Here is a 17,008-nt window from a genome sequence, read left to right as displayed (position 1 = left end):
GGCCGAAATGGGCTTCCTCAGAAGGGTGGCGGGCTTCTCCCTTAGAGATAGGGTGAGGAGCTCAGTCATCCGTGAGGAGCTCGGAGTAGAGCCGCTGCTCCTTTGCGTTGAAAGGAGTCAGTTGAGGTGGTTTGGGCATCTGGTAAGGATGCCCCCTGGCCGCCTCCCTAGGGAGGTGTTTCAGGCATGTCCAGCTGGGAGGAGGCCTCGGGAAGACCCAGGACTAGGTGGAGAGACTACATCTCCACACTGGCCTGGGAACGCTCGGGTCAGCCCAGTCAGAGCTGGTTAATGTGGCTCGGGATAGGGAAGTTTGGGGCCCCCTGCTGGAGCAGCTGCCCCCGCGACCCGACTTCGGATAAGCGGTTGAAGATGGATGGATGGAGGATGGACATTAATGGCAATCAAGTATGTTTTTTTTTTAATTAAAATTCTTTGTCATTACTATAATGCAAAAAAGGGATGTTTTTAAATGTAAAATTATTTCTACATTAAGGTAGTATTTGTTATACTGCCTTTAATTTATGCAGATTTAAATAAGAAATCGTATTATTAATAATAGGCCTCGTTTTCATATTACAAAATTATTTCTTCTTTTTTTCAAGTGACCTGAAGGGGTTTTCAAGAGAGTCACCCTTTCTGTCAATCTGTGTGTATTGAGCTGAACAGTAGATGTGTGGGTGAGCGCTAGCACTCGGCTCCATCCCATCTCACACTGAAGACATACTGCTAGCTCTTCATTTGCTTTTGACTTGATTTGCCAATACCAGTTTCAAGAAGAAAAAGCTCCCTTAGTAGGGTGGGTGAGATGGGGGGCAGGATACAAAGGAGGGGGTCGGAAAACATGCCCTAGACAAAAAGCCAGGAGGGCTCACTCGCTTCTTACAGAGAAAAGTTTCGAGAAGAAAACTGAAGGAAGGCCATGAAATCCGCCCAATACAAGTGCAATCAAAGAGCCTGCCTTCCCACGGAGATTTACAGTACGAGCACTCTTCAAACACAGCCGGGACAATGGGGACAAAAAACAACAGGACAGTCGACAAATACAGCAACCAATAAGAAGCTGCCGTAATGTTCTGTCCATCTTGCATAGTAAAGCCTTGTTCTCATAAAGCATTATAGAACCGAGTGACATACCCTTTAATTTAAGGTATAAAAGAAAAAGAACAGAAGAAGAGAGGATGATTCAGGATAAACTCCACAGACTTGAAGCATACATTATGCTGTAACAATTTATTCATTATGGGCGGCTATGAAATTATCTGGAAGAAAGCCCTGGATGAGTTCTCACTGTTTTATATATCTGCTCTGTGCTATAGTTAACTCTGGGCTTGAGTTTTCCAGAACACTGCCAGAAGATAGCTTTAGAATAATCTGAGAAAGAAACCAGTACTTGCAGCGGCCATGCAATAAAACCAGAACCACCCTCACTTTGCCTCCTAATCACATATCTGGAGTGTATAATTACAACTAGGGCTGGGCAATATAAGTAAACCTAAATAAAACATTATATCTAAAAAAAAATGTCCCCATTCTGATGGTTGATGTGAACATTAACTGAAGTTCCTGACCCATATCTGGATGATTTTATGCACTGCATAATGCATGATTAGATAATCACATAAATAAGTAGGTGTACAGTGTTCCTAATAAAGTGGTCGGTGAGTGTATATACAGTATAGTCAAGCCTTAATAAAAACCCTCACGGCACCATCATATTTTGACCTCAGCCTATAAATCATACTCTAATTTAAAGAATCCCTAGAGATTTATCTTGTTCGTAAATAAAACTGTAGACACTATCAGGGGTCTGTTAAGTCAGGAAATTATATTAAACCTTTTAGTCATAATGGGTGCTTACAAACTATCTAGTAAGTCTCTCAGAGAACTCTCTCTCTCTCCGTGTCTCTCTCTCTCTCGCTCTCTCTCTCTCTATCAATCCATTTGTCTGACTGGATGAAAGCATTACGTGGCTTGATGACAGGCTCCCCTTAACTGAAGTATTATCCAGATATTCATTCTCTTCCTAGAATCCTGGAGCCACGAGCAAATAGCAATTTCTTTAAAAAAAAAAAAAATGTTTTTTAGAGAAACAGATGGCAAAAGAGAACAGAAGAGAAAGAAAGAGAGAGAGAGGGAAAACGAGAACAAAAGGAGAGGAAACAGATGGTTCTCATATAGTGGCTGATCGCAGTCTCTGTGTTTGCGTGTGCCTGGACTTATGTTACCTACACTCTGGGGGAATGTTGGCTGTAAGCTGTCAAATCTATTCAGGAAAACGTATTGATATACACATGAAATGGGAATAACATTCTTCAAAGTCTCTTGAGAATGTTCTACGGTCGCTTTCATTCAGCTGAAGACTGATACCAAACTGCTTCTGGTGTCGTGGTTTCTCAAGACTAGAACTAACATTTTGCTTCTTTCCTATATTACATTTTATAATGTTCCAACAAGGGTAGATACAGTTTGTAGTACATGAACCCATTGCATTAACCTGAATGTCTGCATACAGCCGTGGCCAAAAGTATTGGCAGTGACATAAATTTTGTGTTTTGCAAAGTTTGATGATTCAGTATTTGTAGATCATTTTTTCACATGTTTCTATGGTATACTGGAAAACAATGAGAAGCATTTCACGAGATTTGAAGGCTTTTATTGGCAAAAACAAAGAGTCATTATTTACAGTGTTGACCCTTGTTCTTCATAACCTCTGCAATTCGCTCTGTCATGCTGGATATCAGCTTCTGGGCCGAATCCTGACTGATGGCGATCCATTCTTGTCTTATTAGTGCTCGGAGTTGATCACAATTTGTGGGCTTCTGTTTGTCCACTCGCCTTTAGAGGATTGACCACAGGTTCTCTATGGGATTAAGATCCGGGGAGTTGCCTGGCCACGGATCCAAAATTTCAATGTAATGATCTCCGAGCCACTTCATTATCACTCTTGCCTTGTAACATGGTGCTCCACCATGCTGGAAAATGCACGGATCATCACCAAATTGCTCCAGGATCGTTGGGAGAAGTTGCTCTTGCAGGATGTTTTGATACCATTCTTTATTCATGGCTGTGTTTTTGGGCAGAATTGTGAGAGAGCCCACTCCCTTGGATGAAAAGCAACCCCACACATGGATGGGCTCATGATGCTTCACTGTTAGCACGACACAGGACTCATGGTAGCGTTCACCTTTTCTTCTCCAGACTATCGATTTTCCAGATGTCCTAAACAGTCGGAAGGGGGCTTCATCAGAGAAAATAACTTTGCGCCAGTCTTCTTCTGTCCAATCCTTGTACTTCCTGCAGAATTTCAGTCTGTCCTTGATGTTTTCTTGGAGAGAAGTGGCTTTTTGCTGCCTTTCTTGACACCAAGCCATTGTCCAAAAGTCTTCGCCTCACTGTGTGTGCAGATGCACTCACACCAACCGGCTGCCAATATTGAGCAAGCTCTGCACTGGTGGTGATACAATTCCATAGCTGACGCCTCAGGAGGAGACGGTCCTGGTGCTTGCTGGACACTCTGGGACATCCTGAAGCCTTCTTCACTGCAGTTGAACCTCTCTTCTTGAAGTTCTTGATGATCCAGTAAATGGTTCTTTCAGGTGCAATATTTTTTGCAGCAATATTCTCAAAGCGATGATGGCTGCACGTTTTTCTTTAGAGGTAACAATTGCGAACAAGAAAACAATGACTGGAAGCACTTCTTCCCTCCTTTTATAGCAATCAGTCTGCTCTTATGATCCAATCAGAATGATAGAGTGATTTCACCTGACTAGTACTCGTTCACTTTCCCTGGTGCTGCTGATATGATTAACGAAATGATGTTAGCTGGTCATTTTGTGCCAGGGCCAAAAAACTGTTAAATTTTGGTTTTTGTGATAAAGTAAATTTTTTTGGCCATTGAAGCTTTTTGCAATTATTTAAAATGCATCTGATCACTCTGACAACAATCTAGAAACAATGTGAATCAACACCACAACAACTGAAGCAGAAAACTTTGCAAAACACAAAATTGATGTCACTGTCAATACTTTTGGCCACGGCTGTACATCGGTTATCCAATTTGATCTGATCATGACTACAAAATCGATATTTCAAAGTATTGTGATATTTTACATTACGATCCTGTATCGATATTCTAATGCCATGAAATTTTATTTTAACTAAGATATTTCAAATTCATAATTTTGGAGAATTAGCACCTCAAATGTGTGAGAAGCCAAACCGTACTGCAACATTATGTCAACAAACATTCAATTATTTAAATTCGACCAAATGTGAACTCGGATCAAGCTAAGAATTTAAGTACTTCATTTTTTATTTGAAAGGATGTGCTACTTCTGTAGTTCTATGATGAAGTCAAGCAGGAAATTTAGCAGTTGTGCAAAGCACTGAAGTCCAATCAGACTGATCTAACAGTGAAATCGGAAAGTGGGATGACTTTTCTTTAGCTAAAATCGGTCTGAGCTTATCGAAATTTGAAACACTGCCCCAGTGGCCAAAGCGATAAGTGTTGTTGGGTGTACGGGCAAGTGTGAGCTCCATATTCTGGGTGAAATGTCCATGGAGGGGTGCCAAAAGAGAGATGTGAAGTGAGTTGTTTTCAGCTGTATAGGCTGTAATACAGTGAAGAGGAATGCATATTTTATACACTGTAACTCGCAACCCAAACCCCAAACCTAAACCTAACCAGCAATAAAGTAAAAATTTCGCGCTGGTCACTGATTATGCAAAAAAGATTACTTCCTGGTTTCGACGTGGGATCCCAACCCCGGTCTGCCATACTGCTAACGCAGCATGCTTCCTGTAACACCACAAGGGATGATAAACACTCTGGAGCCGATGCAAAAATGTCTGTACGGAGATGGCACTTTTCAGTGTGTCGGCATAATTTGGCCAATTTTAGAGTTCAGGAACTCTTGGAAAGAACATACAGATGTCCCATGTGATCATGTTGATCCAAAGAAGATTGCAATATATCACTGTTTTGAATCGCAATACACTAAATGTGAAGAGTTGCAATATTATTGTATCGAGACCCAGATATCGATATAATATCATATCGCCAGGTCCCTGCTGATTCCCACCACTAATACTCATGAGTTACCAAAATGGAAGTCCGACATCAAGTGACATTTTGTTGCACTTCTTCAAGTAGGGTGTCTGAAATTCTGACCTCCTGAGTTGAATGGAATGCAGCATAGACATTAGCATCAGCATAACCAATGGAGACTTAAACAACAGCTGGTGTACGTTTCGTTATCGAATGAACAAGTATGGAAAAAAATCAAACCATTGATTTAAAGTTGTTCATTAAACGTATAGAAACAATATACAGTATATGAAGTTTATTGCAAAATATTCAGATATGTACAAATACTTTAAGAGTGTAGAAGACCGGCTTCATGCGAATGAATGAAGCTATAAACACTTTTTTTTGGTGTGATTCTCTGATTGGTGAATCTTTTGCCATATTTGGATTATGTGTAGTGTATTTCTTCACCAGAAATGGCACTATTAAACATGAAAAAAACAAAACAATTGAAATAATGTGAACTGATAGCTTCAGCAGATGCATATACCATCGATTAACAGCCTAGGCGCTCACAGTAGGTCTTGTCTTTTAAAAGTTTATGGGATTTTTACTTCCGGAACCGGACTGTTGCCCTGAATTCCAACAAAACAACAGGTAACATGCAGAGGAACAAAACTGATCTCAATTAGTGTCTAGAATAAAGCTAGCCAGCTTTACTTGCTCAAAGCCAGAGTCATTGTGATAGAGTAGTTTGCAAATGATAGGATGAGTCTCTGTGTGGTTTCACAGACGTCACAGACAGAAATGAATTGTTTTAGTTTGTGTATGAAAGTGTTTGTGAGTCTGTGGATGAGAAAAGAGGTCAGTCAGTCTATTGGGGCACAGAGACACATGCACAAAGATAAAACATTTAGCGTTAGTGCCATTATTATGAAAAAAGCAGTGCTTCTGAAACATGAATGTCATCATAGATTTCAGTTAAATGCCTTTAACTTAGTCACTACAGCACCACTACATCGTAGCCAATTTACTTTTTTCATATACTGTATATGGAAAGTACTGCTTATATGTCATTTCATTTGGATTGAATGTGAATTGAACTTTAATTACAGAGCAAATAACCACTAGATTCAAACCAGTCCACACAAAAACCAAACTCGAAATCCTAAAGCTCCCTGTTTCTGATGGCCTTGCCATCTTGAAATGACAATGTGTGTATTTACATGCATGACTTTACACCTTCATTAACAAACAATGTTAGGTCATGTAAACCAATTAAATGGTGTTCTTCAATCAGGGAAAACTCATGAACCGTTAAAGCAAATCAAGAATGGCACACCTATTGTACATTTTTGCTCATTAACCCCATTTATTTTTGCATGTAAACAATTTTATCAGCATTGTGATGTTATATTCTATGTGTACGTGTTGTTTTCATGTTTGTTTATGTTTGGATATCAACATTGGAGAAAACCCAGATAATCTCAAATGTGGTCTCATGTAAACACATTTGTTCCATTGCCTGGTTTTTATAAGGAGCTGATATCTGTTCTCACCATTTTAATGTACAAGGTAAAACACTCATATACACACTAGAAGACTTTTAAGGACAGGAGAACATATTTCTGCCCTCCTTGTGTGAACAAGCTGTGTTTAATTGACATAAAATGGAGAAATAGCAGCTTTTAAATCACTGTCATATGACATCTGGAGAGCATGGAGATACCAAGAGCACTTTAAAAACTCTCATTACATTAATTGCCACATCCTCTTATGTACATAAACATAACACTGAGATAAATAGCCGAGCAACTCTGTCTTCACAAGGACCGCTTTGCAAGATCCAAACGGCAGCCACCTCACACACAAGGACATGTGACAGAACGGATAGAAAGACCAGCCTCAAAGATATACGATAGCACACATGACAAGAAAGAAAGGATGCTTCTTTTTTATTTATTCCTTTTTACAAGAGGCTGTGGTGTGGTAATGGACTGTTGTAAAAATAAAGTCCAATTCCTAAACCAAAGGCCAGGTTTATAGGCTCCATCAAATGGTAGTGCCACATAGGGTTGGGCACTACCATAGATTTTGCTCTACGGTTTATGACACTGTGGGTTTATCTAAGTTTAAAGGAATATTCTAATTGGATTAGAATATAAGGAGTATATGTATAAGGAGTATGGTATAATATTGATTACCACAAAAAATTATTTCAACTCGTCCATCCTTTTCTTAAAAGAAAAAGCAAAAATTGACGTTACAGTGAGGCACTTACAATGGAAGTGAATGGGGCCAAATTTGGAGTTTTTCAAGGCAGCAATTTGAAGCTTAGAATTTGATAAAACACTTACATTAATTCTTCTGTTAAAAAGGGGAATTATTTGAGCTTTAAAATTGTTTAAATCATTTTTACAGTAATTTTAGGGCTAATGGCATTGTGTAGGTATGTCGTCATGGCAACAAAGTTGTAAAACCTTACACGGAAAATGTTAGTAAGCCATTTTCTCTCACTAAAATCATATTAACATATTGTTGCTATAATTTTGACACAGTGAGTATTTTAACCTTTACAGATTAACCCCATTCAATTCCATTGTAAGTGCCTCACCGGAACCCAGATTTTTTTTTATAGGAAAGAAGGGACAAGTCTAAATACATGTTTGCCATAATGCACATTATGCCACAAATGCTATCCATTGATTTGAACTTGTATTGACCCCAGAATATTCCTTTAAGTGAGGAGGACTGCTTTACTTAATATACATTTGAGAGTGACAAAGACCTGGTTGCTAAGGGGTGTTGTTAAGCATAATGCAAAGCTGTGTTTAGGTTAGGGCTGGGTAACAAATATAGATTTTCCTGTGAATCGCAATCTTCATTTGAACAATCTCAACAATTGTTGAGGGGGTTTTGGGGCTGTGGGATGGGTCTTGAATGGTTGAGGGACGGAACAGTGGGAGGATCTTGGGGGGGTTCAGGTTCATGTTTTATTTGGCCTGGTGGTAGATCGGTCAACATGCCCTTGAGCAGGGCATTGACCCTGGATGCTTCTGTGTGTCGCTCTGAATGGGAATCTGTTGGATGACTGGTGTGATTGTTGTGGTTGTTGAGAGGCTTCACAGCAAGTATATTTTATGTTTAGAATATTCAACAAAAAAAAAAGGTAAATCACTTGCATATATGACCAAATTCCCCACGCCATCTTTGAAAACAAGGCTGTGGGGGAGAGACTTACCATCTCTTCAATGGTACGCACGGTATAAAGCTCCTAGATCACATCTGATTTTTATGTCTACTGAATGTTCTTGTAAATACATTTTTTCAATGTTTCCTCCGCAAAACGATCCAAAACCAATTTAAACTGCAATACATCCAATTGAAGAGACTGTATGTCTATCCTTCAAAGCCTTGTTGTCTTTCCAGTCAAAAATCAAAGATGGCACTCCTGGGAATAAAGTCTATTCCATTACAGTTAACATTTAAATTATTGGTATTCAGAATACAGTTACATACAGAAAGTATTTTGATTACTAAAGAGATGACTTGTCTCTTTAGTTGAAAACATTTATCCAATCCAAAGAGCAAACCAAACAGCAGTGAAACAAATGTGTTACATTCATCCGAGCAGACAGAGGGCGCTTTCACACTGTTATGAGTGAAAAGGTGGATATGACATCGCTGAAGGACTCTTTCTTTTGGGAGCTTTAATAGAAAGAATCCACATACGTTCAGAAAAAGATGTTCATGTGAACATTTAGCTTTCTGCTAAGCTAAATTGCTATTTCTAGCCCTTTTAAATGCACCTGTTACAAAGCACAAAATGTTTTTCTATCAAGAAAATCCACATTAGATAATTTTTTCCTCTAGTAAAACAGTAAACATCTACAGTATTTATGGTTTCTGAGCAATGTTGAAATTTACTACATCGTAATTTGAAAAACGCAACAAAATTCATGTGAGGATAAAGGTGAACGTATATTAGCTATTTTACAACGCTGTCAAACAAGACCCATCAAATCAGAAATTATAGGAATTATGCATAATATTAGTTTTTCTTTTTCAGCCTTTTACTTAAGTATTGCATTCTGTGAGGCTATTCATGAGTCGTATCATTCGTTTATGAATAATATTTTTTTGGTTTGTGACCATCAATGTTCAATTAAATTGAGTAAATAAGCAAATGTAGTATCTTTAATTTGTAAAGTATTTAATTGGCAGTATCGTCCAATATTATAAAAAAATATTTTTCCGATCCTAAAAAGCCTACAGTTGGGATAATTAACCAAATTACTTGGTAGAAGAATTGTTTTTTCTGATTACTATTAATAATAAACTATTTTATTGGGTTTATTGAGCATTTGTAACTTTTAACCTATTATGGTCTTTAATTAACCGCTATGTTGTGTTCTGGTCATTTTGACCCAGACAATTTTTTTTTTTTTTTTTTCACTTAATCCAATTGGAATACAATTTCCTTGACTTTATTCACATATATTCATTATACATTTATTCATTCATATCTGAAAAGACAAAAAAAAATATATATATTCTTTACATATTATGTTTTTTTTTCACTTTGTTACACTTGTTGTGTTCCCGGTCAAAAATGACCAGCCATTGGAAATGAATGGAGTAGACTACAAAATACAGAAATATTAAGTGTTCGATCCTTTAAACGAGCACATATGTGGATGTGTGCTTTCACAAACAAAGTCCTTCACAAAGATTTTGGTAATACTGCCCAGCCCTAGTGCCACAGTGTCATGCAGAGAACAACACAGGGACTTGCTGACACTGAGCGAACGGATCAACCAAAAGATTTGAAACTAGATGGAATCTGTTCTGAAACTTTCCATTTCTCTCTCTCTCTCTATCTCTCTCTCTCTCACTCACTCGCACACTCACTCGCACACGCTCCCTCACTCACTCACTCGCACACTCGCGCACTCACTGCACACTCACTCGCACACGCACTCACACACTCACACACAAAGATTGCTCTATGAAGAACTGATTGTCAAGTGAGAAGCACAAAAGCTGCTGTGAAAGCTCAGCAGAATTAATGTAATAGGAGAGAGATGCTCAGATAGCCATGACTGTCTCAAAACTGCTGATGCCACATCAAGAGGTCACCTTGAGACTACTGATAAAAAGATGTGTGCTTCAGAGAGATTCCACTGTCACAGAACAAAACTGATAGATATAAGCTGTTGCGAACAATGATGCAATATAAATCTGGTTGAACTATAACTATTACAACAAAAATATTTTCTCCCCTCGATGTTTATGTGGTTATGGCCCAGCACAAGTCATATGGACCAATTTTATGATGTTTTTTGTCCTGTTTGAAGATTCACAGCCTCCCATTGTCACTATAAGTTTGAATTGTTTACAAAAAAGGGCAGCTTCATTATTCTGCTAAACATCTCCCTTTGTGTTTTTTACAGAACAAAAAGGTTTGGAACACTATGAGTTGAGTAAATGACGAGGGTGTAGGGTGTAGGGTGGACTATCCCTTTAACAGCTGTGAATTTCTGCATAGCAATAGCATAAATCATCATGCCTGCAGATAAAATCATAGTGAAATGGGGAATGAAATACTCTTGAGAGCAGGCTCTTACCTGGAAAAAGTGTTTCTTGCATAGTGCATGATACTGTCAAAGTCATAGACCTCTCCGAGTGAGTCCACCTCACCAGGCTCCATCTTCAGGAAGTTGTACTCCTGTCCTATGATATCAAACCAAGAATGAGATCTTACAGAGACAGGAAGTTTATTGTAACAATAATTCGTAACAAAAAGGCTGCTTTTACAATTTATTTAAAAATTCATGGATTTTTTCAGATGCCGTCCAGATGATTTATTATTCTGTTACAGGACACATTCAATAAATTCAGAGCATTGTGTACCCAGAATGCACTATGGGAGCATTCCCAAGTATTCTTGCGTGGTTAGCATGGCAACACAACACAAACCGCATATTTCCTATTTGCTGGCATTTTTGGAAGCCGCCCAAAGTATATAAACATACACAAACCGATCAGCCACAACATTAAAACCACCTGCTCTGTAGGCTTTGTCAGTTCAAACCAGGCATTTCTGTCCACAGAACTGCCGCTCACAGGATGTTTTTAGCACCATTCTGAGTAAATTCTAGACTGCTGTGTGTGAAAATCCCAGGAGATCAGCAGTTACAGAAATATTCAAACCAGTCCAACTGGCACCAACCATCATCCATGTGATTATCTAATCAGCCAATCATATGGTAGAAGTGCAGTGCATAATATCACACAGAAATGGGTCAGGAGCTTCAGTTTATGTTCACATCAACCATCAGAATAGGGAAAAAATGTGATCTCAGTGATTTGGACTGTGGCATGATTGTTGGTGCCGCCTGATCACGTGTGATTGGATAACCCAAGATGCATCTTAACACCAGGCGTAAACAGTGATGCGTCTCACCTGACCACGTGTGATCGGATAATCCGAGACGCATCTTAACACCAGATGTAAACAGTGATGCGTCTCACCTGACCACGTGTGATCGGATAATCCGAGACGCATCTTAACATCAGGTGTAAACAGTGATGCGTCTCGCCTGATTACGTGTGATCAGATAACCCGAAACGCATCTTAACACCAGGTGTAAACAGTGATGCGTCTCCCTTGACCACGTGTGATCAGATAACCCGAAACGCATCTTAACACCAGGTGTAAACAGTGATGCGTCTCGCCTGACCACGTGTGATCAGATAACCCGAAACGCATCTTAACACCAGGTGTAAACAGTGATGCGTCTCCCTTGACCACGTGTGATCAGATAACGACTCGGTTACTAACGTAACCTCGATTCCCTGAGAGGAGGGAACGAGTATTGCGTAAGTAGCTTACGCTATGGGAAAACTCAGTTTCTCGAGAAATATTGAAGTCTTTATGTAAAACGCATTGCAGCTGCACAGCAGACAGTAATGAGCGAGGCAGCTCGGTCACTGGCTGTGCTGCGGCAACTGCTCGAACCAATGACGGGCGACTCTGAACGCTGCGACCAATGGCGCTACGCCTTGATTTCAGCGTGCTCAGAGCCCGCCGAAATTAGCATAGCCAGGCTATATAATGGGCACCCGTCAAACGAGTTCCTTTAGGTTCAATCGACTGAGCTAACTGACCAAGCACAAGCACGGCTTACGCATACTCGCTCCTCCTCTCAGGGAACCGAGGTTACGTTAGTAACCGAGTCGTTCCCTATCGAGAGGTCTCTCCTATTGCGTAAGTAGCTTACGCTATGGGAACACCATGTAAAACGCCGTGCGTGCTGACTTCAGCTCTATAAAGCCAGAGGCAGATGCCTGAGCCTTAAAGCAAAGTGATTATTCCACGAGCGGCCAACGGCGAGCTACATAATGGGATAGTATAGAGCCCTTCCAAGGTGGTCCATGGTGGAGCTCATAGTACAAACACAAGCACATATCTTATGTACTGAGTTTTCTATGTACTGATATGCATAAAAATCCTTTAAATCAGTCAGAGACGGACCTTGTAAGGGAGGAGATAATGCTCAGCATATACATACTCCAGTCCATTCTACAGTCAGGCTGATAGAATGTTGGAATGCAATGAGGGGACCTGTAGGTTATAAAACCTGATAAATGTCGAGCGAGGCCCAGCCCGCCGCACGACAAATATCTTCAATGGGTATCCCACTCGACCAAGCCCACGAGGAGGCCATGCTCCTCGTAGAGTGAGCTCTGGCGCTTAAGGGGCATTGAAGGCCCTTGGCTTCATAAGCTAGCGCTATAGCATCCACTATCCAGCCGATATTCTTTGCTTTGAGACTGCGAGACCTTTAGTGCGGCCGCCAAAGCATCACGAATAATTGTTCCGTCTGTCTGAACAGGGCAGAACGTTCCAAATATACTCTGAGCGCCCTGACCGGGCAGAGTAAATTAGCGTCGCTTTAGTCTGCTGGGGACGATAAGCTGCCAGAGATATCACCTGTGCTCTGAAGGGTGTGGAGAGCACTTTAGGAATATACCCGTGCTTTGGCCTAAGGACAACTCTGCAGTCGTTAGGTCCAAATTCCAGGCAAGCAGCTTGATGACAGCGCGTGCAGGTCGCCCACTCTCTTGACTGAGGCGACGCCAGCAAGAGCGCAGTTTTGAGCGAGAGCTGTTTAAGGTGCACGGTTCGGAGAGGTTCGAGCGGGCACTCTTGAGTGCGTCCAGGACCGTGGCCAGGTCCCAGATCGGCACCGAGGGGGCGAGGAGGGTTCATCCTCTTAGCGCATCTTAGGAAAGCGAATGATTAGGTCGTTTTCCCTACTGAACGTCCTTTATCAGGATTGTGTGGCCGCTATGGCAGCCACATAGACTTTGAGCGTGGAGGGTGTGCGGCCCGCCTCCAGCAGCTCTTGCAAAAGGCGAGTACACTTGGTATCTCGCGACGATTTGGGGTTCAAGCTCTTGGTATCACACCAGTCACTGAACACTTTCCACTTTTGGGCATATAAGCCTCGTAGAGGGTGCTCAGCGCCTCAGTGATGGTGCTCAAAACTCCACTGGGGAGGTTCTCGGGAACCCGTTGAGGGGCCATGCATGGAGGGCCCACAGATCGGGCGGGGATGAAGAATCATCCCGTTGGCCTGCCTGAGGAGGTCTAGCCTCAACAGAATCGGCCATGGGGCAGATTGCATCATCTGCATCAGTTCTGGAAACCACGTTTGGTTGTTCCAGAGTGGGGCTACCAGGAGCACTGCACATCTCACTTCCCTGATCCGACTGATGACCTGAGGTAGCATCGTGATCGGGGAAAAGCATACAAGGGGCGGCTCGGCCAGACTTGGGCGAGCGTCCGTGCTCTTTGAGAAGAAAAGGGGCATTGCGCGTTTTCCTGGAGGCGAAGAGGTCGACCTCTGCCTCGCCAAAGTTTTGCCATAACCACTGAACCGTCAGGGGTGGAGAGACCATTCTCCTGGGAGAACCTTGTCTCTGGACAGCATGTCTGCTCCCTGGTTCAGGGCCTGGCACATGCGCTGCTCTCAGCGAGCGCAGGTGGTGTTGTGACCATAAGATGAGCTCCTGGCCATAGAGTGCAGGGAGCTGGACCTGAGTCCACCCTGGCAATTTATATACTGAAACTACCGTCATGTTGTCCGTTCGGACCAGGACGTGTTCGCTTTTCAGGTACGGAAGCAGGGCTCTGAGAGCCAAGGCGACCGCTTTCATTTCCAGACAGTTTATATGTAGGCGCTTTTCGGGTTTGACCAAAAGCCGGATACAGGCCTGCCCTCGTAAAGGGCCCCCATCCTATTTTGGAGGCATCTGTCGTGATCATTTTTCTCCACGTATTTACGCCCAGACTCACGCCGGTTTGATACCAGTTGACGGCTTTCCAGGGCGTCAGGGCTTTTATACAGCCGTGATTCGCTCTGATCAAAAAGTGGCCCGAGCGCCCGCTGCGTGAGTGGGGACACGGCTCTTGAGCCAGCGCTGGAGAGGACGCATGTGCAACAATCCTAGCTGGAGTACAGCTGATGCCGAGGCCATGAGACCGAGCATTCTTTGAAATCGTTTGACGGGGCGTAGCGCCCTTTCTGAATGATGTTGCAAGGCGTCGAATAGAGAGCGCCGCTCTGATGAGAGGCGCTGTCATCTGCACTGAGTCTATCACTATTCCCAGAAGAGATATTCTGGCTGGGGATAGCACGCTCTTTGCAAAATTGATTCTCAGACCCAGGCATTCTAGATGGCTGATAATCCAAGATCTGTGCGTCGTTAACTGACCCTCTGATTGTGCTATGATTAGCCAATCGTCGAGGTAATTCAGTATTCGCACTCCCGCTGTCTCAGGGGAAAGTGCCGCGATCCATACATTTCGTGAATGTACGGGGGCCAATGATAGGTCGAATGGTAGTACTGTGTACTGGTATAACTGTCCCTCAAGCTGAATCTCAGAAAAGGCCTGTGATGAGGCTTATCGAATGTGAAAGTAAGCGTCTTTCAAATCCACTGATAGAAACCAACCCCCGGGGCGAACTTGCGCGAGGATATGTTTGGTTGTTAACATTCTGAACGAGCGACTCATAAAAGCTTTGTTCAGATGTCTGAGATCTACGATGGGGCGGAGGCCACCGTCCTTTTTCGGGACGAGAAAATAGCAGCTGTAAAAACCCGCCTCGCTCATAGAGGGAGGAACAGTTTCTATAGCGCCGTTCTCTATCAGTTCGAGCACCTCGGTGCGTAGAACATGTGACACATCTTTCCTCACTTTCGTCTCGACCACCGCTGAAAGCGGGGTGGTCTGTGAGCGAATTGAAGTGAGTAACCTTGTTTTATTATGTTCAAAACCCATTTTGACATGTCGGGGATTTTTTCCCAGGCTTTTGCTCGCACAGATATGGGCTGAATGTTGGCTGGGGGTGTGTCGCAGTGACGTATGGGCCCCACCGGCAAATTGCCTTGTGCTAACACTGAGTTTACAGCTCCCAGAGGCGCAGGTGTGCGCTGAGCAGCCGTGTTGAGTGCCGAGTGTAGGGGTGCGTGTGAGCTTACAGGCACGCATGCTATCTCCGTAATGCTCGCATCGTGAGCTGGAGAAATGTTTGAAACTGTATAGACAGTGTTTACAGGTGGGGGTGCATACATTGTAATAGGCACGTGCGCCACTTTCATAAAGCTTCCCGCTCTTAGCGGGAGTTTCTGACTCGCTGCGTCGCATCTGTGATGCTTGCGGCATGAGACAGAGAACTGTTTGAAACTGTATGTGCAGCGCTTATGGGTGGGGGTGCATCTACTGTAGTAGGCACGCGCGCCACTTTCATAAAGCCTCCGCTCATGGCGGAGTGTTTTTGGCCATGCATACAGTGTTTGCAACTGTGGGAATCGCGACTTTAGTGTGGACACGTGACCCCTTAGTAACACAGGCAGAAAATGTGCTAACACTGAGCTTACAGCTCTCAGAGAGCTGGTAGCGCTGAGCAGCTGTGTTGAGTGCCGAGTGCAGGGGTGCGTGTGAGATTACAGGCATCGCGCTATCTCCGTAATGCTCGCAGCCGGAGAAATGTTTGAAACTGTATAGACAGTGTTTACAGGTGGGGGTGCATACATTGTAATAGGCATGCGCGGCACTTTCATAAAGCTTCCCGCTCTTAGCGGGAGTTTCTTGGCTCGTGCGTCACATCTGTGATGCTCGCGACATGAGCCAGAGAATTGTTTGAAACTGTATGGGCAGGCTTATGGGTGGGGGTGCATATACTGTAGTAGGCACGCTAGCCACTTACATAAAGCCTCCGCTCATGGGCGGGTGTTTTTGGTCATGCATACAGTGTTTGTAACTGTGGGAGTGCGCACTTTAGTGTGGACACGTGACCCCTTAGTGACGCAGGCAGAAAATGTGCTAACACTGAGCTTACAGCTCTCAGAGGCGCGGGCGCGCGCTGAGCAGCTTTGTTGAGTGCAGGGGTGCATGTGAGATTACAGGAACGCGCGCTATCTCCGTAATGCTCGCAGCAGACGCCGGAGAAATGTTTGAAACGACAGTGTTTACGGGTGGGGGTGCATACATTGTAATAGGCACGCGCGCCACTTCCATAAAGCTTCCCGCTCTTAGCGGGGAGTTTCTTGTCTCGCGCGTCGCATCTATGATGCTCGCGGCGTGAGCCAGAGATCTGTTTGGAACTGTATGGGCAGCGCTTATGGGTGGGGGTGCATCTACTGTGGTAGGCACGCGCGCCACTTTCATAAAGCCTCCCGCTAGCGGCGGGTTTTTGGCCATGCATACAGTGTTTGTGTGTAGGGGTGCGTGCAGGACAGCAGGCACGCCGCTACATTTATAGTATTTCCCGCTTTTACTGGGGAAGTGTTTATAACTGTGGGAACAGTGCTTGTGTGTAGTGGTGCATACATGACAATAGGCATACGATCTACATTTATGGGGCATCCAGCTCGAGCTGGGAAAGTATTCGGCACTGTTTGGACAGT

The 17,008-nt window shown here is 43.1% G+C and overlaps 1 protein-coding gene across 1 annotated transcript in view; it reads right to left on the bottom strand.

Moving 5' to 3' along the window:
• Positions 1-17,008, bottom strand: part of bmp1a (bone morphogenetic protein 1a) — a 100,819-nt gene that overhangs the window by 36,698 nt on the left and 47,113 nt on the right. Inside the window, exon 6 of the mRNA XM_052108037.1 lies at positions 10,657-10,762. Within this exon, the coding sequence (XP_051963997.1) occupies positions 10,657-10,762 (106 nt within the window). The remainder of the gene's footprint in view (positions 1-10,656; positions 10,763-17,008) is intronic.

This window comes from Xyrauchen texanus, chromosome 37, assembly GCF_025860055.1.
Source record: "Xyrauchen texanus isolate HMW12.3.18 chromosome 37, RBS_HiC_50CHRs, whole genome shotgun sequence".
NCBI lineage: Eukaryota > Metazoa > Chordata > Actinopteri > Cypriniformes > Catostomidae > Xyrauchen > Xyrauchen texanus.
The sequence above is the reverse complement of the archived record's forward strand: the minus strand, read 5'-3'. Positions and strand labels throughout refer to the sequence as shown.